This window comes from Erithacus rubecula, assembly GCF_903797595.1.
Source record: "Erithacus rubecula genome assembly, chromosome: 3".
Lineage (NCBI taxonomy): Eukaryota > Metazoa > Chordata > Aves > Passeriformes > Muscicapidae > Erithacus > Erithacus rubecula.
The window spans coordinates 35,724,010-35,751,893 of NC_136689.1; the positions used below are offsets into that span (position 1 = coordinate 35,724,010).

General features: G+C 37.7%; 1 protein-coding gene across 2 annotated transcripts; it reads right to left on the minus strand.

Moving 5' to 3' along the window:
- Window positions 1–9,667: 9,667 nt before the first annotated feature.
- Window positions 9,668–24,159, minus strand: EFHB (EF-hand domain family member B). 2 transcript variants are annotated; one of them, XM_079302769.1, is made up of 13 exons: window positions 23,932–24,159; window positions 23,729–23,791; window positions 23,051–23,194; window positions 21,552–21,732; window positions 20,861–20,971; window positions 19,134–19,260; window positions 18,693–18,776; window positions 17,692–17,759; window positions 16,177–16,331; window positions 15,077–15,284; window positions 14,584–14,787; window positions 13,976–14,157; window positions 9,668–9,887 (listed from the first exon to the last, which is right to left on the minus strand). In XM_079302769.1, the coding sequence occupies exons 1-13, from the start codon at window positions 24,154–24,156 to the stop codon at window positions 9,777–9,779; spliced, it is 1,863 nt and encodes a 620-aa protein (XP_079158895.1). In that variant the 5' UTR covers window positions 24,157–24,159; the 3' UTR covers window positions 9,668–9,776. The 2 variants fall into 2 exon arrangements, with proteins under 2 accessions (XP_079158895.1, XP_079158894.1); XM_079302768.1 differs by lacking the exon at window positions 9,668–9,887 and adding an exon at window positions 10,918–11,150.
- Window positions 24,160–27,884: the final 3,725 nt, after the last annotated feature.

Here is a 27,884-nt window from a genome sequence, read left to right on the forward strand (position 1 = left end):
TGCTAGTTTCAAAAGAATAATTTCCATTTAACCTAATCAGTTATACTTAGGAAAGCATCTGGATTTTCAACAACCCTAAGAAAACAGTGGGCAGGTAATCAACCCTTAATTAAACAACTTCACTTCCATATACAAGCCCACACACCAAACAAAGGGTGAAAAGTGGCTCGAGTGACTTGTACAGTGGTCTGACCACGAACCATTTGTGCACAGACTAACACACAGTGTCAGCCTGTCAGCAACTTGTGTGTCACTATCATCACTTTCTGCAGCACTGCCAGAGGCAAGAGCTCCTGCTGACATGGAGACTTCTTTGCAAGGGCCACAATGTCTTGCTGGCAATGTTTTGCTTTTTTGGATGGCACTGGAGAGGATATGCTTTTGCAAGCAAAGCATGAATCCCATTCAACCCTAAGGGTAGATTCAAACTCAGTCCAAATACACTTACAGCTGTGTTTGCTCTTTCAGCTGAAATATTAGAATTTTCACCAACTTTAAGAAAAAAAGTTAAAATGTCAGGCAACCTGACAACATCAGGACTAGGACTTGATTTTTTTCCCTTCATTAATCAGGAAATGTAATACACAAGTAGCGAATCGCTCAATTCCTCTGTCATTAGACAAAAGTTCTGTTATTGCTTTCTATTCACTTTTTTAAAAGCAAAAGTTAAATTCAGGATCCCTTTAACAAAGTTAGAGTATGAATCACTGGAAGATTATGGAGAAAGTTATATTAAGACATAATGCTTTGCTTGTAATGTCTCCTGCCTTATGAGTGACCACGTATCTTGTTACTCTGTGAGGAATTTTAATGGCCTTTAGTTTTAGAAAACACTGGTAGCCTATCATTTCAAATACCTGACCTCTTAAAAGTAATTCAAGTGGTCCCAGGAAAAAAAAAAAAAATGAAACCAGCTTAAATCTCCAGTACTTAAAACCATCCTTTTTAAAGAAATTCCTGTTAAACTCAGATGGGTTTTTCTTCTATCTCTCTATAACATTACAGAAAGATGTCTTTTGACTTCGAGTCTGGGTGTTTGTTGAAAAAAGGAGGGTGAGATGAGGATTTAAGAGAAAAAAAATTGTACACTCTCAAGATATATTTAATACAGGAACAATTTCATTGATTTTCAGCTCAATTTGTTTTGGTTTCATCTTGTTTTCTACAGAGAAAGACTGATAGGTTTGAATATAGTTCTATTTCAAGAGCTGGAGATGTGACATTCCCCAGTTCTGAACCCAAGCTCTGCAACAGTTCCTGGGGCCAGGTGTTAGAGTGAACCTATTACTGTGCAAATTGGAGTATATTTTACCATGAAGTAAGCTTAGCTTCAAGAAAATATGGGATTCAAAAGAAAACACATTACCAATGTGTGTGTTCAAGCAACAGTGACTGACTCCCTACTGAAAACACCATTTAGCATCACACAGCCAAATGCTTAATTCAAAATATGCCTGTTACCAGTCACATCACTAATAAAATAGAAATACCATTTTTAAAGTAACTTTTCCATCATTTTAGTCCAAGAGTATTTTACATTATCAATGTAACAAACAACAACAAAAAAAAGGAAGAAACCACAGTTTTCTTGTCTTTTGATTAATCAAACCCTGTATATTAACACTGAAGACATAAGTATTTCCCTAATATATGCACTCACAAATCAATCTTTTTCCATACTTATTAGGTTATTGTAAATTGCTAATGCAACAATACCATAAAACATAAAACCTGCAGTTGCTTTTGAGGAATCTTTTCCAGAGTTCTCCTTTTTCCTGTTTTAATTGCCATTCACTGTAGTTGCTATATATGTCAAATCAAAATTTTACCATTAGAGGAATAATTTTTCACATAACTTACATATTTCATAGATATTAAAGTACTTATCTACAGATCTTTATGTAACTTGCATATACAAGTTATATGACCAAAATGACAAAACGTGATGTTTCCAGAAGACCTCTGAGCTATGAACAAAGTCTGCTTCAGAGGGTAGCTATGCTAACCCTAACAGACAAAAATATTCTGGACTTTTGTGTGTTAGTTTAATACTCACTGGGCTTCACTGAAAATCTTCTACCTGCTTAAATCTGTATGTTGAAATCCAGTCATATATATGCTACATAAAACCCCACGATTACTTGCACAGATGTATAGCAGGGGAGGGAGTATAAGGTATTTATTTACATATATATATATATATATATATATAAGGTATTTATTTACACATCACAATTTTCCAGCATTATTGAATCTCATTTCCCCAAGGGGAGGTCGCGTAGATCAGAGCGAACATGCAATTTTAGCATCCCCAAATTACTGTCCCTACTTAGAATTCAATGCGGAGCATAGACTGGGCTCGGACAGAAGCGGGGAAGCCCGAGTGACGGCGCTGCTTTGCAAAGCTGGGCGTCAGGCGATTGATTCCCTCCTCCCACCGAGGCACGGCAGCCCCGGGAGCGGCTCTGGAAATCCTGGAGCGCCGCCTGCCGCTGCACGGCCGCGCCGAGCGGCTCCGCGCCAGCCCTGCCACCGCCGCCGGGACACTCCGAAGGGATTCAAACCGCGCCAGCCGCGCAGCACATGCTGAGGCAGCATGATTTTGGTTGGTTGGTTTTTTGGGTTTTTTTTAATAATGTCGTAGATCAAACTCACAGATAATTTTAAGGAAAAATACTGTCTTACACATGATAATATAATGTACATGGAAATGGAAGGCACAAATGAAGCCTAGGGACTGAGGAAGGTGAACCAAGCAGAGTCTGGGAACATCATAGAAACACGGTTTGGCTTGGAAGAGACCTTCAAGACTGTCCAGCTCCAACCCCCCTGCCATGGCCAGGAACTTTCCACTAGACCAGGTTCTTCAAAATCTCATCCAGTCTGGCCTCACTGAGCAACCTGTTCCAGTGCCCCAACACGCTCACAGTAAAGAACTTCCTTCCAATATCTGGTCTAAACCTGCACTCCTTCAGTTTATAGCCACCACCCCTTGTCCTTTTATTCCACGTGCTTGTAAAAAGTGCCTCTTCAGCTCTTGTCAGCCCCCTTTTAAGTACTGGGAGGCTGCTCTAAGGTCTCCCTGGAGCCTTCTCTTCTCCACACTGAACAGCCTCAAACATTCACCAAGCTCATGTGCTTAATTTAAAGAGATTCTAAATCTCCTCTTAGTCTTTGAATAGTGAGCAAAATATCTGAGAAACTCAACTGTCACTGTGTATCTTTCCTTCTGTTTAATGTGAAAGAACCTTTAGGAAAGGTGGTGCTTCAATAGATTGCCTGCAGTTAAGGAGAAAGAGGAATCTTATGCTTAATATCACCAATGATCCTATCTCACAAATATATATCTCAATTATCACAATATCCATGTTTAAAATGAAATATATTCTTAAATGCTGGGTAAAACTATTTCGCATGACTCACCATTCCAGAATATCATTACTAGCTTGGAATCCTGGAATTAAAGATGTGAATGACATCTAGAAATTCAAACAAACGGGTTGCTTGTCAGAAACGCATTGGTTGCAGCTCTCAATTCTGACAGGAAAATGGATTTGAAGCAATACAACATATCCTCCCACTTGTATGAAACACTACAAAATATTTAGGCGAGTATATTTTCTACATTACCTCAACAGCAGTCACTCAATAAAGTGATAATTATCGATATTCCTACAGTTTCCAAGGAAATTAAAGAGAATAATAAAATACTGTACTTCTACTGCCTGACTAACAACTTAGGGAAGAATGGTGATTTATTATTGTATTTATAGAGTCATTCAAAATAAAGAATCAGGCACACACTGTACTGGCACACTGCTGTCATACAATCCAATACACGACACTCCTCTCAATGTTTCAAAACACCTTTTAATACTGTAGAACAACTACCATTCTACAGACAGCTACAATATGTTTTTCTCTCTAACCCCTTGCTATATTTCAAGAAAGACTCAATGTCTTTTCAGGAATTTCCCTTTAGGGAATCACGGCTTTCTTCCATGTAGGCTTTTAGGCAGAAATGGATGGAGTTTACTGAAGAGTCTTTTCATACTTTTGTTTTTCTTATCAAAGAAAACCAAGCAAACTCCTTTTGATGCACATCATCCTTGGAAAGAAAAATGTGCCTTTTCATATGTTACTCATTTCCAATTTCCCAATATTCTCCTATTTTCTTTTTTCTTATTGTGTTTTTTTCTACTTGTTCAGTGGAACAAAATTTAAAAGGAGACACTTTTTCCCCCTGCATTCTTATTTGATTGGTCGGTTTGGTTTTGCATTTAAGAAGGAAATAACCCACAAAAACTGTGTAACAGCATACAAAACATTAATTTATTTTCCTTTCATTCCAGACAGAGTCAGTTTTCCCCACCAATTCTGTTAACTGTTAACCAGAGGGAGAATTGGACATGATACTTGACATCTTTCAAGCCCCAGGGCCAGAAAATCTTCAATTCCTACAAAGCTCTTTCCAGGATAGCAATCTGCTCCCCTAATTCTCCAGTGAAGCAGCAGTGGAAGGGGAAGCACTCATCACTCATCTGAACCATGCCTAGTTCTACAAACAAATGTTTGTTATGCAGAATTTTGTTGAGTAATCTCTCAGTTCTTTTTGTTCTCAAATAATAAGACCAGTAATCACGACACTGGAACATTGTTAGCACATCTCTGACCACCTGCAAACACTATTAGGCTGTGTGTTACAGCTATGTCAATCTCACAAGCCCAAAGTAAATTGTCCGAAAAGAAAAGCTGACAAACACAATAAATGGTGGGAAATGAAGCAAAAAATGAGTCAGTAACAAAGTACCAGAACTTTCTGTGACAACACACTCAGGCTACTGATATTGTTTCCAGCAATACAAAATAACAAAACAGCAACAAACTCAACCCAAACAAACACAAGTTTAAGAACAACAGCTATTATTCAAACGAATAAATACTTGGCATGATATCTAAGCTTTTGGTCTCAGTCTTATCTCTGTTCCTGGCTTTAGGCTTCACGTCAAAGCAACTTGAGAGGTGAACTGTGTATTCTCTTAAGCAAAGACATATTAAACATTGATGACAATGATTTAATAAGGGTTTACTGGTGGTTTAACAAGGCTTGACTTAGCCACCCGTGTGATTAAATTAGAAAGGAAAACCAGGTCTGTGACAGACAATTATATGCCTGCATGTGCACAGAGACAGTTGCCTTCTGTCTTCAGTAGATGGCTGCACAGCTACAAATGCATTTAGCACTTCTCAAAAAAATGGTAATATGAGTCTTTGCTTCCCCACCCGTAGAATACAAAAGAAGGACAAAAGAAGACTTGGAAAAAAACAAAACAAAACAAAACAAACAAAAACCTCTCCCATCCTACATCCCTATTCATCATGTTACTATTTTAACTGCAATTTAAGCCCAGTTCAAATGAGGCAATTAATCACCAGCTTGTTTTTTCCCTCAGAAACTCTTTGTAATGCTTTCCATTCTAAAGTTGGTACAAATAAGGCCTTCAAAAGACATTCTTATTGAAGATCAGAAGTCTGCAATCCATTGCATTTTGGCTTTCAGCAGGACTGTCCTGTGAGGAAAACATTGTACAAGTGATATTTTGTTATTGATATAAATCCACTGGAATACAACCTATAAATACAGACATAGCACTAGTCTACATTCCCACTGCAACTGGACAACAACAGAGTATTTCTTAATGACATACAATTCTAGGTTTCATCCTCCATCCTACATCTCCAAAACATTTTATGAACTAAAACACATAGACTGTCCAGGTGTATGAAGTGAACCAAATTCTGTTCTCCAAGCAACATGCAACCTTTGGAATAAAATCCACTTGCCTCAGTACATGAGGGCAAAGCAGGTCATGGAGAACTATGTTTGCAGTAAGCATACAACAATATATTACATGGTTGTTGCCCTCAGCAATGACTTCTGACTCAGTGTAAAATCACTGCACACCTTTGAAACTGCCCCTGCTTCCATGTTTGGAATACAGTAGTTATTCCTAATACTGTTACTGAGGGAAATCAACTGACAGTGCAGAGAAAGCTCCTGTCTGCCACCTTCAAATCCACGTCCAAAGTGCCTCAGAAAATGTGCTGCAGAATCAGAAACATCTCAGAAAAATATAACCTGTCAAAAGAACACTTAGGAATAATTTATATGCAGGCAACAGGTAAGCAAGCAGCCCTCAGTCAGAACTTAGGAAGGATGTGACAAAGGTCTATGAATGTATCACTGACATACAAAGGAGGTTTAAAATAAGCAAAGGAGCTAGGTTTTCTGTTCAATGTATTGCTAAAGCTATGGAAATCCATGACAAAAGGTGCTGCAGAAGCTAGAGCATCCCAAAGTTTCAAGGGTGCACTGGGGAAGTTCATGAAGAGAAATGTTTAAGATGTTTAAGATCACTGAATGGTAAGCATGCTTCTCAGAAAAATTCTTCCTTCCTCCCAACCACTTGAGGCTCAGGTAGTTGAAGCACTGTGAAACTGCATGGAACAAACATTGAAGCATTTGCACTACTTCTCCATAACATATTTTTGACCACTGTCAGTTCGCACACTGTGCTAGATAGAACCTCTGGGCTGCCCTGTGCAGATACTCATTACATTCTTATGTTATATTCATTGCTTATAAGCAAAACCCTCTAAATTTTGTCATACACTGGGGAAGACACTTTTAATAAAGCAGTCATATGGGATTGTGTATGTCTGTCTTTAAAATCTTTAAAGTTGTCAACTACTGCAAAAAAAAACAACAAACCAAACCAAAACAAAACAAAACAAAAAAACCGTGATTAACTGGTATCATTTGAAAAACCTTCACTGTTATTTCAGTCCTTTGTTCCAACCCAGATTCAAAGAAATTCTTGACAGTTTCTAGAATCTGAAGAAAATGTCAAGGCTTGTAGGAAAGCAATTTCTATAAGATTTTTTTTTTTTTAGGATACAGAATATATGATCCTAATTACTAGAGGAAGAGGTAGAGAGCCTTCACAAAAGCCATGACTAAAATCTGTCAGAGGCACTCAGGTCCTCTTTTCTTTCAGATTAAGTTTTAGTTTTGTCATTTTCATCTACGTCTAGGCTAAGGAGGGAGCTTTGAAAACATGCAGAATACAGCAGATTTACTCTTCAGCTTTATTACAGAATTTAACACTTCATCTCTTAGGGTATAATCTCAGAACACAGCTGTGCATACCTGTATCACCAGGAATCTAAATTTTCACATTTGGAAGTAAGAATGTGGATCCAGGGTGCACAAGTTCTTTACATCCTCTAGGCATCAGAGAAGCCACACACATCTGGCAGAAATCAGCAAGCATCTGTCCTAGGAAATCAGTGCATAACTGTTTCAACTACTTTTCCATTTGCAGATTAGTCCTCATCAAAGATTCCAAAATCCTTTCTACAGGTTTGCATAATCTGTGCTGGCATCTTCAAAATCAGTAGGGTATTAAAGAATAGTAAATAAATATAGCATTTAGTGTTTCTCTGGCATGCCTAAACCTGTACCTAGCTGCTAGAAAAGCACTCTGGACATCCAGCAAGGTGAAGCCACACAGGCAGATGGTGCTCCATGACAGACTGTCAAATGCAAATAACTACTGGCCAAAGAAATACATTCTAATGGCAAATATCAACTAAGTCATTCCAAAAATATCACACCTGTTCCTATCTGTTGGCAAGACAAAGATTTAATCATCTTTCTAGGCACTTTTCCCCAGTACCTTTTCTGCTTAGACATCCATTGAATATATAAAATATTATTAGTGTTTCATTTAGCACACAAATACAGCTGTTTAGAAACCAAATCAAATAATCAAACAAAACTGGCCATTTGCTTCAAAGAATGAGTTCAAGGACCAGAAAATTTACTTGACCAGATAAATCATTGAAAACTAGTAGTTCTTGATGCACAGAACAAAAATACTAGATCTTTTAAAGACAGATACAATAATGTTATCTAGTAATAATATCAAGGAAAGGCCTATATTTATTTGTACATACATTTCTATGGAAGACAGTGGGTTGGATCTTCCAACATCTCAAACAAAAGTCATTGCACAGATAGTTTTTTTCCATTAGAGAACTGAAATAATAACAGCAATAATAACAATAATCAAGTCCAACATCTGCTTTACTTAGTGCAAGTCACTGCCAAATAAGTCATACTTACCTGTATACATTCATATTCAGATTCTTATATATGCTAATATTCACATTCTAAAGATAAATAGCCAGAAATACAGAATGAATGAAAAGTAATTTTGCACATTCAAATCTTCAGCCTTATCTTTTACAGGTGTCTTTAGGTATTGAAAGTCAGTTTCCCTGTCATGGCTTTTGGGGAGTAGCAAGCACTGGCCTCTATCTCCATATATAGGAAGAGCTCCCTGCTCTGTTCCTGGAAACCAATACATCTGCACTAAAATTAAGTCTTTTAATTTGACAGAACCAATTAAAAATGCATCATTATTCTTTGGAATACTCATCGTAGTGAAACAGATTAATGGAGAAATAATGCACAAGTATCTGTCTTTTATCCAGTGTCTACAACATTTATGAAAATTCCATTAAGAAAATTTGACACAAAATGTCTACAATTCACTGATTTTTAACAAAATATTTACCTTTGCTACAATTTTCTGTTTATTTGTTTTGTCCATGTGATTTTTTAATATAACTAAACAGAACAAACTGCCCCCAGCACTAAATTTATACATTTACTCTTAGAACACATGACTTTTGAGTTGTTTTCACATCTCTTTACCTTGGATACAGCCCCCAGGTTAATGCAAGGTAGTGTGCTATTCTGGTTATACCATCTCCATACTAGAATCATACTGAAATATAGAAGGAAGCAAACATTATATTTTCTGTCATTTGGAATTATTGAGGGACCCACAAAAATTACAGAACTCAATTTGCAGCTTTAAAGCCTAAAAACATGTCATTGAATTCACATATTGGGAAGTCAAAGAGACATGAAATACAGAAATCTGCACCAAAGTTCTGTGTACACAAACCATTTAACAAAAGGAACCAAAAGAATTGGGGAACTCCTGAGAAGTTGTTGTCTGTGTCACAGTGATTAAATCTTTCAGGGGCTTCCTAATGAGTATCAGGATGAAAACCAAGCACCTATGAGCATAATTTACAGCCCTTTTCAGTAATTTATCTTCTAAGGCTTCAGAGGGGTAATTTCAAACCCAAACCTGAAAGAAAATCTTTAGTCTGTGGTTACAAATATACTCACAAAAAACTAAACCATGGTTTATCAGTCTTTATTTAGAATTTATTTAGCAGACTGACCAAGAATGTTAATTCCATTTCATTGACAAAGGAAAAGATTCTATGGAAAGTAGAGGAGTTCAAGTATCTTTCTGTTAAATTAAAAAAAATTTCACAGAATTTCAAGCCACTGAACAAACACAAGAGATCTCATATATATACACATACATACACATATATACACACACATACACAGATCCAGTTTTTTTTTTTTAATTTTCCCCTGAAGTGAGCGTGAATATTTCATCTAAAATCTTCTATTGAAGAGGAAAAGAAATCAGTGCTTTTGAAAGTTTGCTGCAACAATGGTAAAAGATTCTTCCCTCCCACATAATATGAACAGAAAAGAAGCATTAGAGGTTTTCACCGAAGGTGGTAAAATTCTAATATAATAAATTCAATTGTAATCAGCTGTACATTTATCTTTCTGTCATCATTCCACTTGGGACAGTCAGTCTGCCTCCTGCATGCTTCTAAGTGCATGCAGAGAGTTCCAGAAGGATGGGGAGGCAAGGCAGCAACAGTGCAGAACATTCATTCACAGTAGGAAAGAAGTTACCCTCATCAAGCAGAATTTCTACCACCTGCTCCTTGGAGATACCAGAAAGCAAATTCTTTCAAGTTGTTGTAAGAGAGCTACTGTTAATGCTACAAAAATAATGTGTAAAAGGGTCTGGCTTGCAGATGTCATGTAACAAGCTAGTTAAATGCAAATGACCAGCTCCTAAAACATAGACAAAGAGGAGTCTTAACAAACATGAGAGGAGAAGGTTATAGTAAAATTTTAAGCTGGCATTAAATGGGTATTTAACATAACAGAGCCTTTACTTTCATTGTAAAACTCAGTAACGCTTTTGGCTGGCAACATTCTCCAAATCTTGTTCAGGTACTTAAAGCACCGATAGGCAACAAAGTGACATCCTTCTTGAAATTCTGTATGTTAAGATTACATTGGGCAAGGATCTTTCTTTTGAATTTGAAAGTCTAGAAGGAATATTTCTCATTGTTAATAGTGAATTTCCATCTGTTTCCAACCAAAATTCAGTACTGCAGTAGAAGAGTGAGCATTCAAAATCATAGTTGCAGGTTTTAGCATTATTTACTTTCCATTGTTTATGGTTATTGGACTTCATATATATTCATTGAGATGTGCATAATAATCTTTAAGTGTTTTCCATTAATGACTCCCTCTTCCCAAGAAACCACATTGGTCACAAATGAACAGCTGGCTCTCTGAAAGCCCTCACAAATTTTTCTCAGCCTGCACTTTTATGTAATGTTTATTACATAAACACCTCCCAATATCCATTATTTTTTCTTCAGTGTGAAAGCTGAATACTATGAAGTAATAGTTGTAAGCTTGCATAAAGAATAGGAGCCCTCTGCCAAACAACTGGACATTCTCTTCTTAACCCATAGGCTTTTACAGAGTCTAATTCATGACAACAATTTCCATTAATGAGCAAAAAAAATTTAAAAAAAAAAAAGTAAAATGGAATATAAGACAAATATTTATATTACATTTACAAGCATGCATGCCAGTTCCTACCAACCGCAATGATTCATATATATGTGGAGAACCCACTACTCAGAAAGACAATGCACATATAAATATTTATTGTTTATTAAGCATCAGAATTATGACTGACATGAAAGAAGTATCCAGAGACTAGAAACAGAGACTAGAATTTTATGCGTGATTCATGTATCTTATTCAGTATATCCCACATACTTTCTTCACAATCACAAAGCTCTTTTATCTCATGTTTTGTACACACTTGCTTCCATATTTCTTCAAACCTTTCATCAGCAACATTCATGCCCATATTGTGGAGAATGTGTTTAATCTACAAAAATAATACAAAATAATTTGTGTAATTCTATTCAGCATTTTGTTAAACTATACAGTGTCTGGCTTTTACATATTTAGCAATCTCTATTTGCCAAAGAATATTTTCCCATTCTTAAATTAAAACTACAGACCAAATCCTGCATCCTCAACAAAAGAAATTTGTATTTAAGTAAATCTGAATCTTATTGCAATGAAAGCTGCACAAAATTATCTGTAATTAATACATTAATGTTGATGCACTACTTCAACACTGGGAAAATATCAAATACAGAAGACTCAGGGAAAAGTAAATGTAGTTTTAAAAACCCTAAGTAAAGTTCTGTTTATCCACTCTATTTTTGCTATCTGCAGTTACCAACATAAATCAGATTATATTTTTATCTGCATCTCACAGCAAGTGTACTATACACAGTACTATCAGCTGATATAGATAAGTGGGTGAAGTGACTAAAATGAAATGGTTCACATCAACTTTGAGCTTTGCTATCATTTTACACCAAAATAATTCAGCGGAAGGGACTTTTTTCATATTTTTCACTTGGGTGCTTCCTGTTGCATGCCTCATTACACTGACCTGTTGACTCATTAGAGGAAAGTAACTTTAGAAGAATATTGATGCACCCTGTGTTTCTGTTAGTGTCACCAAACATTTGGTTTCTTCAATTTTATAATACATGTGTGTGTACATGGATGTTAATATTTATGCTATGAAGAATTTATGCTTGCTTTGATAAAATAAGGCCTTTAGCACAGTCAAATCAACATTTTTATACTGTCTTTTGTATAAATATAGGCCTGATTCCCAGTACAGCAAATTTTCAGCTTAATCTGAGCCAATAAATCTATGAGAGTTCTCACAAACTGAAACTGCAGAAGGAAAAAAGGGACTGAGTTTTGTTTCTTTAAGCATAGGTGGTATTTCAGTCAAATCAATCATATTACCCATGAGTAAAGCCAGATCTGATCAAGTGTCATCAACAAGCTAGTAAAATATAGAAGTTAAACTAAAAGCAATATTCCTTCACAGGACACCACTGCAGGGAGAATAAAGGAACTACATGCTCTCAAAATTTGGCTTCACCATGTTAAGAGAAAGCTCTGTCCTGACTCATCAACTGCTGTAAAATCATCACTGACCAAACCACAGACAATCATGTGCAGACAGGATAAAACTCACTCTAATCTATGATCAACAAGATCATGCTGCATACAAATTACACACTATTCCTCTGTTCTCTTCAACAGACTGGAGAGAAATTCAGTGAAGAGAACAGCAAGCCCAATATCTACTTTGTTCTTTTGCAACAAGATGAGTCACCTCATGAAACTATTTAATAGCCAGAATTTGCATTCATTTCTACCACACTATACAAAAACAGCATTACTCTGAGCTTTCATCTAATAATAATATCATATAATCATATAATAATTTAATAAACCATGAAATTATTAGAAACATTAAGACACATCAAAACAATAATCATAAAATGCCCAAACAGCCCATTTCATAAACATAAGGTGTTTCAACAGACTCAGAGGTGATTCTGCACTGAATTCCACACAGGTAGTACAGTCTACAATCGAGTATGACATCTCAGGACATGTAATAACTTCAAAGAACAGTTCTATCTAATGCCTGACAAATGTAATTGGCAAATGTAACTGGCTTCTCAATGAAGCATGAATTGCATTTACTCTTAGCTATTTGCTGCATGCATGCATTTCCTGCTTTCAGAGCTAGATTATAAATTGGTAAATGCTCATGTATACAACATTCTGACAAGGTGTTTGATGAGCATGACACCACACCTTTTCCCTCCAGCCACTAACTAGCAACACTATTTTCTGTAAAATATATATTCAAGTTCCAGATCCACTTTCAAACATGACTGCTGACTATTTAATATAATGAGTCATAGAGACTAAGAGGTTGCCATGGCTTCTTTTCTCATTTTAGACTTGAATTTCACATTTCATTACAACTGTCTAATAAATTGTATTTCAGGCAACAAAGTTCTCTCTTAATATTTTTCCCTATAAATTGTATACAAATGTAAAAACAAAGTGGTAAACAATACTGATGAAGAAGCAGCAAAATCGTTTTAGCATTTACGTGAGAGAAACTCTGGTCTGTGAAAAAACAAGAGTGGTAGGAGAATGCAGATGTATCAGAAAAGTTGTGAAGTCCCCAAGTAAGCCCCTAGAGTCCCATGTCCCATCTTCATCTTTATGAGACAGCACAGCATTGCTGTGTGACTCCCAATGTCCTCTATCACTGTACAGATAATTTCTAGATCAGAGCCTACAACCGTGACTCAGCAGAGCACTTGAAACGTACTTTTAAGTGGTTTGCTGGATTTGTCATTAGTGAAACCTGCTAAGTTTGTCTGAGAGATGCTCTTGGTAAAATTTTCCACTAAACACACCTTTGTGATAGAAATTATTTTTATATACCCATAAAAATCTTCTTGTGGGGCTTTTTAAGACATTTAATTGAATCATAGAATAACTTAGATTGGAAGAGATCTCTAGAGATCATTCATTCAATGACAAAATCAAAACTATTAAACCATGTTACTTGAGATCTTGCTCAGAAATTTGAATAGGCTGGATCTCAATAAAATTAATATCTACCACCTTTATGAACAATTTAAAATGTGAAAAGTATATATTTTTCAGATAGCTGAATGGATGTAAAGCAAGATGGTAATGTTGCACTGTGAATTTTGCAACCTGTTTACTTGATTATATGTCTTCTCACTCCCACATGGCAAGCAGAACAATTATCTTGGAAGTATATTCTGAAGACATTCACTATACCTCTGCTTTTGGTCTCTTTTTTAAAAGATCTTTTTCATACACTCCTTTTTGACTGAAGACAGAAGGGAACAATACTGCAAAACCATTGCCCTGGTCACCATAATTAGTTGTGTCAGCGAGGCGGCGAATTCGAGGAGCAGGAATATCTGAACGAATAGTGGGAACACCACACAATGGATAACCTGTGAAAACCAATTAACAGGCAGCATGGATAAATAGTGCCAGGGAAGATAAAATATTTTGCATTAAATAAGAAAAAATGTGATGCTTGACACAGGTCCAATAGCAAGTTACATAATTTTCTTCCCCTCATATTTTTTCACATTTTTAGAAATCCTGGCTTCAGCTACTTCATGAAGTGTGAAAACAAGGAATCTTGCAGTAATATGCTAGTATTACTTAGTATTCCCATCTGAAAGTATTTTAGGGGATTCCAAGGAGATATGGTTCTCCTAGAATTACTAGCATAATTTCTCAAAGATTAATTTCATCTAGATTAATTTCAATGCTTTGAATAGACTTTCCCTTCCAACTTCCAAGCCCCAATTATAAAAAAAACTTATCTTAGATATAATGCTCAGAAGTGAGCAGCAGTCCACTGTACTTACAGGATGTTGGGATACCACCTACTACAGCATTATACTGAGAAGATGATGTTTGATAATTTGTATATACACCGTCTGTTGATCTTTTAAGTGGTTTAGACATCTTTCCTGAGCTTCCTGATCTTTTTAACTCAAGATCTTCCTGTTCCGGCAGCGGTTCATCCTCTTTCTTTATGTCTTTGGGAAGATAGGCATCTAATTTTTTCCCTATGTACAAAAGTTATGGTACAGCCAAGATAAATTATCAACACACCATAGACTAAGAGGCAAAAAACTTTGCTGTAAAGAAGGTAACATAATTTATCTACATTTCTCATAATGCTTCTAGGAGATTTACTTTCTGTTGATCTGTATTATTAAGGAAACTTCCCAGTGACAATCTCAGCATTCAACACAGAACTCCAGGATTCTGAAACACATCTGTACCTGAGACTCTACTGATAGTTAAATCATTCTCTAAATCATCCCCACAATTTCCCAGAATTAAGGCATTTACCTTTTCTAATTATTTTTTCTTCAAACTCTTTAATACCCATTTTATTTTTCCAGTTCAGAAAGTTCGCAAAGTCTCGGTAATTAATCAAACCATCCTTATCCAAATCACAGCAGTCAAACAACAAATCCAGGAGCTCATCATCTAGATTCATGTTCAGCTGAAAAAAGATCCTTCGTAGGTTGTCTTTGTGTATAATTCCACCACCATTCTATGACAAAGAAAATAAAACAATTGTTACATTCTATGATCTTCTAACACCCATTATGAAGTAACTCCACCAAAAGATACACATACATGTGTTTATACAAATACATAGATAGATAGATAGATACACAAGATAGATAGATAAGATAGATAGATAGATAGATAGATAGATAGATAGATAGATAGATAGATAGATAGATAGATAGATACAAATAGCACTGACACACCATTTCAAGAAGAGTGATATTGCTGAGTACAAAAATAAACCCTAATATTTTAGAAATTAGAAATATGAATAAAAAAGTGTAAAAATTAATCTTCAATCTATATAATACAGTGATTTGAGAGTAAAGGTGTGACAAGCTATTATGACAAGATAACAATCTAATCATAAATGTTGAGGAAAAACCAAGATCTCTTTAAAACTAAGACATCAATCACTCTGTATACATTACAATTACTGTTACATATGAAATGTCAATTACAATTTTTTTTTCCCGAGAGAATAAAAGAAAATATCTGAAATTCTGATGCTTGGCAAATCAGTCAAAAAGTAGAGCTCGGAAGAAAATATGAATATAATCCCTTCCACCATTTTCCCCTTATGAAGAAATGCCTGATTTAAACATCCAAAAGCTGTTAAGATTACTCCTGTTTGTGTGTCCCTTGCTCCCTCTAACCTGGATATTCCAAATAATATTATGAAAAGCTCCAAATACTATTATGTCTAATATCACAGTAGATGAATTAAACAGTAACTATGAATTATCTTCACAGCTATAGTCTTCACCCAAAGTTACCTTGCTATGCTTGTGTTTCTTCATGTCTGTATCTCGCAGCACAAGAGTGCCAGTGTCACACATTCCTTTACCTTTATACCTTTTCAGAGGACTAACCTTATCAAAATGTCTTAATGCTCCTAGTAACACATCAAAATTCTCGTAGTTAGCTTTCTTCAGACACTGACAAACTGCAATCAAGATAACTCTTTCTCTGTCCTCCCCACGGAGGAACTCACACGGAACCCGGACATGAAGAAGATCATTAACATCTATAAAAATGAGTAATTCCTCAATGATTCGTTATTATTATTACACAATTATACAATTACTATTATAGTTATGCATATAAAGACATTTATTAAAAAAAAAAAAGCTGATTTTTAGCACTGTTGAACAGCTGATACAGCCATTCTATTACAAGATCAAATGACTCATATCACTATTTATCTACTCACACATAGCTAATATCAAAAATTTTGGAACATCATACTGTAGCTTCACAAATCTATCCACTGCTTCCAAAAATTTTTAAAAGCAGTAGTTGTTACTCAATGTACAGATACTTCAGCAAAAAAGAGCATATATTATGAATCTACCACTTCCAGTCGTTTATGTTCCAGATACTCATGAGAGCAAATTTAGTATTTTGGATAATTATAAATCACTGGTTTCTAGAAAGACAATGCTCTATTTTTATGTTCTGTTCCCATTTTTTATGTATCTTAATTTTATTAGCATATATAAACACTTTAGCACACTGAGCTACAATCTTTATCCAAATTCCCAAGATGCCAAGGTGACTTTCTAGAGTGCAAGAAGTTCATTCAGAGTCCTGTAATAAACATGAGCAGCACACCTAATCACCCTCTAACAGCAGTGTATAAGCATTATTTTCTATCTGATAATTATGAATTCTTTTGTTCAGTTCCTTCACTCTTCCTTATAGCATGAACTTTATTACACAACATAGTAAAATATGCAAAAGCTTATGCATTCTTTGAACAGGCCTTCTCAGGCCCAGATTAACTGGATGACTTTGATCCACTTCATTTTTTTTCTTCCCAATTACTGACTGTACTCCCTAATGATTAAACATAATGTTAAAATGTTAAAATGTCATCAATCCCAACACTGACTATTTGATTTGACTAGCTTTCAAAATTTCGTCATAATGAAAGTTAATAGGTTATTTTTTATTTTTACTCTGCTTTCTATCACCTAGCAATCTTCAAAAGCTTATTATTCCTATTTATTGTATGTTATTTTTACTCTTTTTAGAGACGTGTTTGAGAAATCATTTAGAGGGACGATGCATGACTGATTTAAATAGCCATTTTGTCACTTTGATGTCAATAAGGGTTTCTGCCATTTCCCATTTTGTTACATTCATATACAAAGGCTTAAAAAAAAATATCAGCATGATAATCCCAACCCTAAAGCTTCTTTATTTTTAACATTTACTTTTTTTTCCCACTAGCAACTTCAAAGCCACTCAAATTTTCATCTCAAAAATTTACTGTTGATAAATTTTTGTACCTTGCCTCCTAAAATTTTAGGAAAAAACCAACAGCTATTACTTCAGCAGAGTTTCATCACCAAGATAAGATTTTATTCTGCCCTTGAACTTACCGTATTCATCTGAGTGGGTCACCGATCCAAATGTATGGTCTGGAGGAACATTCATAGTATCTGCTATACTGTCAATAAGGACATTTTTTTGTTAATTGTCAAGCAGTTTATTAAAAGCCAAAATAAAATCTCAGCTACTATTAAAAAAAAAAGTGGTTATATAATAGAGATGATATTCATAGTAAACCTGAAATTTATCAGGACTTTGTTTCAATGCTACCATTCCAGAAAAGCATCCCTTTACAAATCAGATTAGAACTTCCAGATTGAGAACATTTGTAATGTAACATAGCCAAATGTATTAACTTTTTGAACATTTATGCTCATTAAAAGGAAAAACATTCTATGCCATTTTTTCAAAGAAAATTATAGAAATGTATGAGAAAAGTCCTTGTAATCAAATAAAAGGAATATTCAGACAAAATCTCCAACTAAAATGTCTGAAATAAACTACTTTTGGCTATAGTGGAAAAATTTAGTCCCAGATTGATTCATAAATATCAGTCATTCTAATGATTCAACAGAGACTGGTAGATGCTGCAAGGTAATAACACAACTTAGTTCCACATCCTTTTCCAAGGAAGTAATAAAGTGAGATTACAGATGATGTAATGAAGAATACCAAAATAGTGTCAGAGTAAGCAAAATGGTTGAATCCCAAAACATTAGGTGAGATGTTTCAGTCTTTTGAAATCCTCCTAATTGCAAAATACAGGAAGAAAAAATGTCTTAAAGGGTTCTTGTCAGATACAGACCACTTAAGCAGTAAGATCTAACTTCACTACATGGACATGGTACAGCCCTTATTAGTAACCTGTGTACTTACCAACCTAATTAGGGCAGGTAAAAGTCCTTTTCTATTAAATGAGTGCTGCATTGGAAGCATTAAGCACACAGTTATATTTTTTATCCAAGACACAAAAAGATATTGGAGAAATGGCAGAAGTGAGTGGAATTTGTGCTCGATCTATTTGCAACAGAAGGTATCTTAGCTTACTTACGGATCATGAACTTTTCCAACCTGAGGCTGGTATTTTTTCTTGAAATCATCACTTTGTGTTGACACAAGGTGTGGTGCTCTTTTCCTACAAATTGTGAAAATAACACCTGCACATATTTATTTAAAAATATTCAAGAGTTTTTCAGTAATATTTTAAAATATTGTTCTATATTAAAACAGTAACTCCTCTCAACTTACTAATTAAAACATCTTGCTAGTAAAAATCAAAGGGCTTTACATAATGCTTAAGACATGCCAAGTGCTGTTATATGGTAAGAGTTATTTGGATAAACTGTTCTGAAAAATCGCATCTTGCATTTTCTATTCAGTTCAATACAGCTGAGGATAGGATTGTAAGATGCAAAATTTTCTTCAAGCATGAAGACCCACTCTTCCTGACAATTCATCCCATTAATTAACTAGTTAACTCATTGCAACTTACGAATCCAGGTCCAAGAACCAATTTAAGGTCTTGGCTGTATTTCGGCCATCTTCATAGTGAGGGGTTTCCATTCCATAAACAAAAGACTTGTTGAAGTGTGAGTTATACTTCCTATTGACTGGTTCCCCTGCAGAAAAAGCAGACATTTCAACCTGTGTAAAACACCTCAGAAAGAAAAATGTGCCCAGTATCTTCATTCTTAAGACAAAACAATGAAGAAAAAAAGGCAAATAATTAACAAAGCTGTTCAATTAAAGATAAATAACTAGCACTCCTACTGTTTATTGAGTAGTTAGAAACAATCTATTTGTCAAAATGAAGATAAAAAGCAAAATAAAAAGCAAAAACTGCTTCAGTTCGATATTCTTTTATGTCTCATTGAAGACAAGCCCAACAGAATAAATGAAACCATGAAACCTAAGTGGTGAGTGTCATGCAAACAAATTGCTTTACCATATCTGTACTTGAGCAGAAATGTGTACTATTTGATTTATTGTTTTTAAAAAATGAAAAAAAAAATTGACATGCTGCATTTTCAGATATATTCTTGCTATGTCTTTTTTCACAGAAAAAAAAGTCTTTCTTTCCTTCAAGGTCTTTTCAATCACCTTGTAAAAAGAATGATAATTAGAACTTTCAAAAGTATTATTCACTGCATGTTTTCTAATAAGGGCTTCATATGGCTGTATGGCAGCATGGAATTTTTACACTCTTTCTGTGGTACATAGTTGACGTTTTTCTGTAGTCTGTTTCTGACTTGGCCTCTCCATGATCTGGTTGATGGAAGTTACAAAAGAGAAAGAAACAGAAAATTAATAATTTCACGAAAGCACCCAAGAAAGGCAGGGAAAAGAGGGGATAAAGTTACAGATTTGGCCAATTTATTAAAATACTATTTACAGTAGAATTTCCTCAGTGAGACAACAAAGTATTATAATTTCACACCTAAGTAAGTCTCCATACAAAATTTACATTTACATTTACATTAACTGAAAGTCATGGAACTGGGAAAAAAGAAAAGCAAAGAAAAAGAAAAAAAAAAAGTACTGCATTTCAGAGTGCTATTTGCCACTCTGCTCCCATGCAGGCCTGTGAAACAAAGGCTCCTGAGCAGACCACATCACACAGGTACAGCCTCCAGAGGCTGAAACACTGCAAGCACAGCCCACAGACCCATGGGTAAGATTCTGTAGGCTGAGGAACTGCATTCCAGAGAGCCACTCAGCAGACTGGAATTCTTCACAACCAAAGCTTAATGCTAAGCTCCTCATCAGAAAGTCTGTCTGCTCTGAAATTGTTTGGATCCTGATGAAGGAAAAAAAAAGAAAAGTCCTGGAATGGGTTGGGCTCACAGTCTGTGACTTCAAATCTGACATTGCTTTCAGTGGCATAGACAATGCCAAACTCAGTTAAGCAATCAGGCCATCTGTAAGTTTCTAGTTTCCTGGAAATATTTTGCTTTCCAAGCAGCACCCAAAAGAAATCAGGCTTCCAACTCCTTCATGAAGTTCTTACACTGTTATAAATGCCCATCCTGAAGTGACTGACAGCTCTAGAAACTGAGACCAGGTTCTCTCAGTTGCATTTTTCACATAACTTTTAAAAATATATTGTATTAATACAGTGTTTAAAATTAATAGTTTACATCTCAAGAAACAGCATACAGTATGCATTGAACATAGGTAGAGGAACTTTTTATGTGGATTCTTAACAGCTTTTTAACTTACCTGCATAATAATCCTCATGTGAAAGCAGATACAACTCATGTCCTTCTCTCGCTTCTTTATCCACTTCCTCAAAGGTTTTTGGTGGATTTACAACCTCTCCAGCTGTTAAATCTGAAAACAAATAAAGAATGTATGGTTGAAGGAGCTAAGAGGGGTGGATGTCTTGTTTGGTTCGTTCTTAATTGTACACAGTTCCTTGTTACAGAAGTTGCTAATCCTGTGGAAGGATGACACTTTTTAAATTTCTAGTCAATTTTAGTCTAGTAGCATTAGACATGGGACTGGGGAGAGAATCACAGAAACCCCGATGAACAGAACAAGAAAACTACATGGACAACACAGATGTGATTTCCTCCAGTCCATGGAGGAAAGAGACACATGTCAAGGAAGTTTTTACCTTGAGACCTGTTAGAGTTGCTGGGAAAAGGAAGGTGAGTTGACAGCTACCTAAAATGTTCTCCCAGGAAATCTACAAAGACTGATCTGGAAGAGAGCCAAAAGCCCTGATAGTTACCATATGTTCTCAGTTGCTTCATCATGATTGAAAAAATTTTAGGCCTTTCAGTAACTCTTATTTAATAACTCTTCTCTTAAAACTGGAGTTGTTGAAATCATAGAGCATGTGCTAGATACTAAATTGCAGATTATCTTGTATTTACAGGAGGTATGTTTTAATGGCACATTTTCCTACCTTTAAAGACTTTTATTCCAAATGTAGTATTAATTATATCCAAGCCCTCAGGTAACTTAGAAGATTGATCATGTGATCTACCCAAAGGTTCTTCACGATTACTGGAGTAAATTCCTTCTTTCAGGGCTTGCAGCTTTTCTTGAAATTCACTTTTAGGAACTGGACTTATCAATGAAGCTACCTGAAGACATCACAAACAACACCAGAGGCAGGAAAAACAACAAACTTTGATCATTCACACATCACTGTGACTACCCACACAAACAAAAATTTGCTCATAAGTGTTCTAATGAGATTCATGGTTACACTGACATAATTTTATCCACTGAGATGCAAACCAGAACAGTATCTTGAGAGAAGACCACTAATGACCAATTCTATGCTAGATTTCCAGCTAAATAAAATACATATTATGAGATATTTTTATGCTACTTTTTCCACTTGTTAATATATACATTTTCCAACAGTAATCTTTCTTTTCTTAGTATGTATTAGAAACTCCTGTCAAATTATAATATGAGCAAAACTGAAATGATTTGATTTTTCAGGCCATCCATCTAAGTAATGGGGATTCTAGAGAAGATATATTATTAGACTCTCATTGGATATTATATAAAGAAATATTGAAAAAAGTAGTAGCAAATACAATTGATTCAAACCCATGCTTAGTAAACTGACTAGGCTTCCAACCTTTCCTACGGATAATATTTAATTAATAATGCAAAGTCTTCATCAGACAGTTCAGGTTAATCCAGTAAAAATCAAGTACAGGTCAATCCATTCAATAAAAAATTTCTAAGGAAGGACATCAAAACCTGGTTGCCTTTCATTTTGGATATGCCTAAAAAATGTCCTACTCAACATCCTCTAATATTAGGACTTACTTCCTTCATAAAAATACACTTTACTAACACAACTGCTATTTTCAGAGATAGGAACACTAGGCATGTGATAAAACTACTGGTGATCTTTTTGGTTGTTTTATTACAGATTACAAAGATAATTTCTAAAGAACACACACAGAATAGCCTGACACATCCAAAACATCACTTTTTAGCTAAAAAAATCAGTTTCAAGCCAAAAGTAAAAAAGGACACAGAATAATTACACCAAACTATAAACACATTCTCAGATAACAGCTCTTTTGCCAAGAGCTCAACTGGTTTTATCACTGTAACCTGGAAAAAGCAAGCAACAAAATGTGCAGGTAGAAGACTGCTCATTAACTTAAGTCTTGAAATGAAATTAATAGTTCAGTAGTCAATACAAAAGTTACGTCACTGCTAACAGTTGCTAAACTTCAAATATTTTCCAGTTTCAATAATGCCAAATAAGTTCTATGATTTGACCCCAGAACTCTGGTAATTCACAGCAGCTGTGAAATTCTGATGTTTAAATCACTCAGCTATACTCCTGACTATGAGGAAATCAGTTGCTGTTATCAAGAACCCTCTTAAGATGTTCATTCTTAAACAAGAGAAAATGAGTCACATTCTTACAGTGGGTTTGGAGATGGACTTTATTCCATGTGTCAAATGAGTTGCAACGTCGGGATCATCTGCTGTGCCATAGAATATTATTTTAGCACCAGGAGCTGGATCTGTTGTATTTCGAAACTTTCGTACAACAGTCGGAGTAACAGGCTACACGTAAGGCAAAACAAAAACAAGTTTACACCAGAAGCCAATGAAAAGAAAATGTACTGCAGACATTTGTGTCATTCCAGATATAAGAACAAAATATGAGGATGCTTAGGGCTGTAGTACATACATAGGCTCCTTCAGATGCTGGTTGAGCATAAGGTCAAAATAACCCAGACTAAAATTTACCAAACTAGCATTGCTAAGTTTCAATGATTCCCTTTTTTTTTTTTTTTTAATAAAACAGCTACTTCACGTGTTCTTGATGAAAACTAGAGAACTAGAAAATTCGAACCACCTCCACCACAAGTAATAATTCCCAATAGTTACTCTATGGAGAGGGAAAAACTGTCTAAAACAATTACATTTCGTCCCAAATAAGCAAGTACAGTGACTATGGTAAAACATGTGAAATGAAAATTGACTGTCAGAAGTGTTTTCCAATCATGTGACAAAAAACAACATTGAAATAAATGGTAGTTTAAAAAGAGAAGGGATGTAGAAAGGAAACCAGGAGCCTCTACAAAACCAACTTACCCTAGGTAACACCTCTTTGAAACAACTCGCAACCGTGCTGCCCGCGGGACGCAACTTTCCAGCCTAAACAATGCAATCAAAAAATAAATAACGCATAACGAAACTCGCAATGATACAAACAATCAGTAAAATCGGGATCTGACACTATGCAAGGGACGCTTTCCAACTGTCCCCGCCCTGATGGGGGTGGGAAGAAGCCGTACCCATTTCTGGGAGGAGCGGGGCTGGCGGGGAGATGCGCCTTCACGCTGCCCCTCTCCCAGCCCCTTCCCTCGGCGGGACTGCGCCCCAGAGAGGCACGGAGATGGCAGGTGGGGGCAGCTCCGCGGCACCGGCGGGGCCCCTGAGGCGGAGGCGCTGACGGCCGGTGCCTCCGGAGACTTCTCGGTGGCCGCCTCTTCGGGGCATGGCGCTGGCTGCTCCGCCATGGCCACCGCTTGCTCTGCTGGTAACGGCGGCGGCGGCGCCGGGAGCGCTCGTGGGAGGCGGGCGGTGCGGCCGCCGCTCACAGTGCTCCGCCATCCCCTCGCACCCAGGAAACCCTGTCTGCCATTCACAGCGCTCCGCCATCCCCTCGCACCCAGCGCCCTCCATCGTGGCTCCTCACACGGCGCACCCCGTCCTGCCCCTCACAGCGCTCCATCATGTCCCCTCATACCAGCGCTCCCCATTTCTCCCTTCGCAGCCCTCCCTTCATCGCCCTCACCACCCGCCATCCCCCTCGGCGAAAGTCAGGAAATAAATTGCACTGGGCTGTTTCGTAAATGTCATGATCTAGAAAAATAATTAAGGCCCAGCCGTAGAGGTCGCATATTCCTTAGACCTATTGTTAAATCTTTGAAAATCTACCAGCATTCAGACATGCTGGTTGAATCTTGAGGTCAAAATGAAGTCTTACATGGTCAAAAGTTTGATCAAACTTTCAGTCTTTATTACTGTAATAAAAAATACTGCCCCTTTCATTCAATTGCCACATGCTATTAAAATATCCTATGCTGGGGCTGTTCCTCTAGAGAAAGCTGCGGCTCCCACCCACACACAGCATGGAGGTGGCTGAGAGAAGCCTGTCTGCACTACCCCATGTATGAGACACGTGAGTGCCATCACTGTTTGTCTTAAATGAGTCAACACCCCGTATATCTAACCCACTGTATTTGCCTTTTATTAACAGATGTGGATTGTTTCAGAAAAGCAGCGTGGGTAAGACTAAGTAAGTTTCACCACTGTTTATTAGACCCTCAGTTCTTACAAAGACTTTTATGCTCAGATGACATTTAGCAATCTGTACTTTTCAGCAAAACATCTCAGTTTAATCACATCCTGCTCCATTCTCCATAGTCCTTTGATGGCAAAACCAATTTTTGATAAATATAGATGTGGTAAAAAGTCTTAGCTGAAAACCATAAAACAACATTGCTAGAAGAGTTAAAAAGATTGTTGCTTACCTTATCGTTCTATCGACTCATTCGTTTGTTGGTTCTTTGATCAAGTTGTTATGTTCTTTTCCCCAGTAAAATGTGTAGTCCCTATGTAATTCAAACCCCGATTTATTGTATTTCCCCTATCCCAGTTACTTCCTCCTTCCGCCCTTTCCCTTACCTCATTTCCGGCCTTACCATTTCCGCCCTTTCCCTTACCTCATTTCCGGCCTGCTGCTGCCTGCCTATCAAGTTAGCCACACCCTATATGTAAATCTCCAGAAGTTTCCCAGTACCACCATTACCGGAAGTTGTTGTTGAAGAAAAGATTCACAAAAATAGACAACCAACACCGAACCCAAGTTCACAGATCATCTCAACTAACAAGCCAAGTCACCTGCAATATGTCCTTTGTAACTGTTTAATCACCACAACCTTAAGGGCAGTTAAGAAGAATGACACCCCCAGACCAATGAGCCACTATTGAGATCTCGGACGTGTCCGTGAGGCTGAGACTCCCATCCCTACGTTCGTCGGGATCGGCAGGACCTCCTCCCGGCGTTGCCTGGCAGCAGCAGCAGCAGGCGTAGGGCCTATTCCCTGTGACCCCCCCACTAATAAAGAGCTGTTTAATAAAGGCCTTGGCCCTGCTACATTCATTACAACTTGGGGGCTCGTCCGGGATCGGCCACGCCCAGAAGAGGACGTCGGAGGGGGAGGCGCCACCCCGAAGAGGCCCTCTGGGACAGCTGGCCACCCCGGACCCGGAGCTGCGCGGAACCAGGACAACGCCTGGAGCACCGGTAAGTAGACCGGTGGCGGGCACGGGAGGCGAGCGAGTGTGGTGTGGATGAGACGGGGGCTGGCAGCTCAGACCCCCGAAGCGAGTGTGGACCCCTGAGTACCGCGGTTCCGGACTCCCGCGAGGGGGCCGGCCGGGAAAAGGGGGAAGCGAGTGAGGCCTACCAAGGCCTACAGCGTGAAAGAGGCGCCTCCTTGGGGCCTAGGCCCAAGCTTGGGGAAGAAGGAGAACCTTCGCTAGGACCCAGCTTTCTGTCGGTTGGGGAAGGAGGGGAACCTTCGCTAGGACCCAGCTTTCTGTCGGTTGGGGAAGGAGGGGAACCTTCGCTAGGACCCAGCTTTCTCTTGCTTGGGGAAGAAGGAGAACCTTCGCTAGGACCCAGCTTTCTCTTGCTTGGGGAAGAAGGAGAACCTTCGCTAGGACCCAGGTTTCTTTCGGTTGGGAAAGAGGAGAGAACCTCACTAGGACCCACCACTGTGTTTATTTTCAAAGAAGGGGGGGTGCAGGAAGGGGCAGCCGGCGCCCCGCTGGGACCGAGCCCCCCAGGGACGAGGGTTTAGGAAGGGGTATCCGGGCCCCGCTGGGACCTTACCTGACTCCCACCGGTGGAACTGAGAAGAGTAGAGGGAGGGGGCGACCGGGGCCCCGTTAGAGACCGGCTCTATCTCAGTTTAACTGTGGGCCAGGAAGGAGCATAGGGAGGGGGATATAGGTAAACCCCAGTAGTGACCAGCTCTTTCCTTTGCCCTGTTTTAGTTGCCCGTCATTAAATTTGCTTTGAAGTAGGGACACCGTATATTTTTTTTTTAAAGAAAGAAATTATACGTTAAGTTAGAAAGGGCCAAATTTTTTTGTTGAGTGTGTCTTTAGTTGCCTGTCAGTTGTTTCCTTTCGAGTAGAGGCACAGTAAGTTTCTGTTAGGCCCGTTTGAAAAATCACTATGGGGTCTTGTATGAGTCAAAAGAGTAGAGCGAAAGAGAACAAAAATGTAAAGAACATCCCTCCTGATAGCCCTTTGGCGATAATGTTAAATAAGTGGGATACTTGTGAAGCTACTAAAAAGTTAGATAAAATAAAAATGATCCATTATTGTGTTGAAGTATGGCCAAAGTTAGATTTACCAGGAGCATGGCCATGGTTCGGTACCCAAGATCCATGGATGTGTACAATGCTGAATCAATATTTAAAGACTTGGGGAGGATCAAATGTGGAACAACTTGAATACGCAGCTTGTTGGAGAGGGAGTAGAGCAAAAGAAGAACCAATAAAGATATGTAAAGTAGTAGAGAAAAAGGGACAAAGGAACGAGGAAGAGAAAAATAAAAGTAAATGGGACCCCCTTGATTATCTTCCCCCTCTTCCCCCGCCTGTCAATAACCCCGATTACCCACTTCCTCCTCCTCCGACCGTCACTCCCCTTCAACCTCCTCTTCCTCCTCTTCCGTCCATTACTTCCTTCGAACCCCCTGCTGTTTCTCTACCCACCAATGCTTCCAATAACCTTCCTTCTGCTCCATCTGTCAATTCTCCTCCTACCTCCTCTCCACCCACCAACACCCCCACTTACTTTCCTTCTTCTGTTCCACTTGTCAATTCTCCTCCTCCTCCTCCTCCTCCTCAAGCATCTAGCATAACTCCCCTGTCACCACCTTCCCTTAGTACCCCTATTCCAAATCAGCTTTTTTTACCTATGTGCCCACTTCCCAACCTGCCTTCACCCCTAGTATCTCCACAAACCCCAATTCCTCCTGCCTTGGTTCAGGCCCCTCCACCAATAGGTGTCCCTTCACCTCCTTCCAATTGGGAACTGAGTCTATCTCCATCCAACAGTAGCTCTTCCTCCAGTAATCAACAGAACCCTGTACCGGCACAAGCAGAGGGACCATATTATAATACGAGGTCAAGGGCAGCAAAAGCAGAAAGGATGTTTCCACTC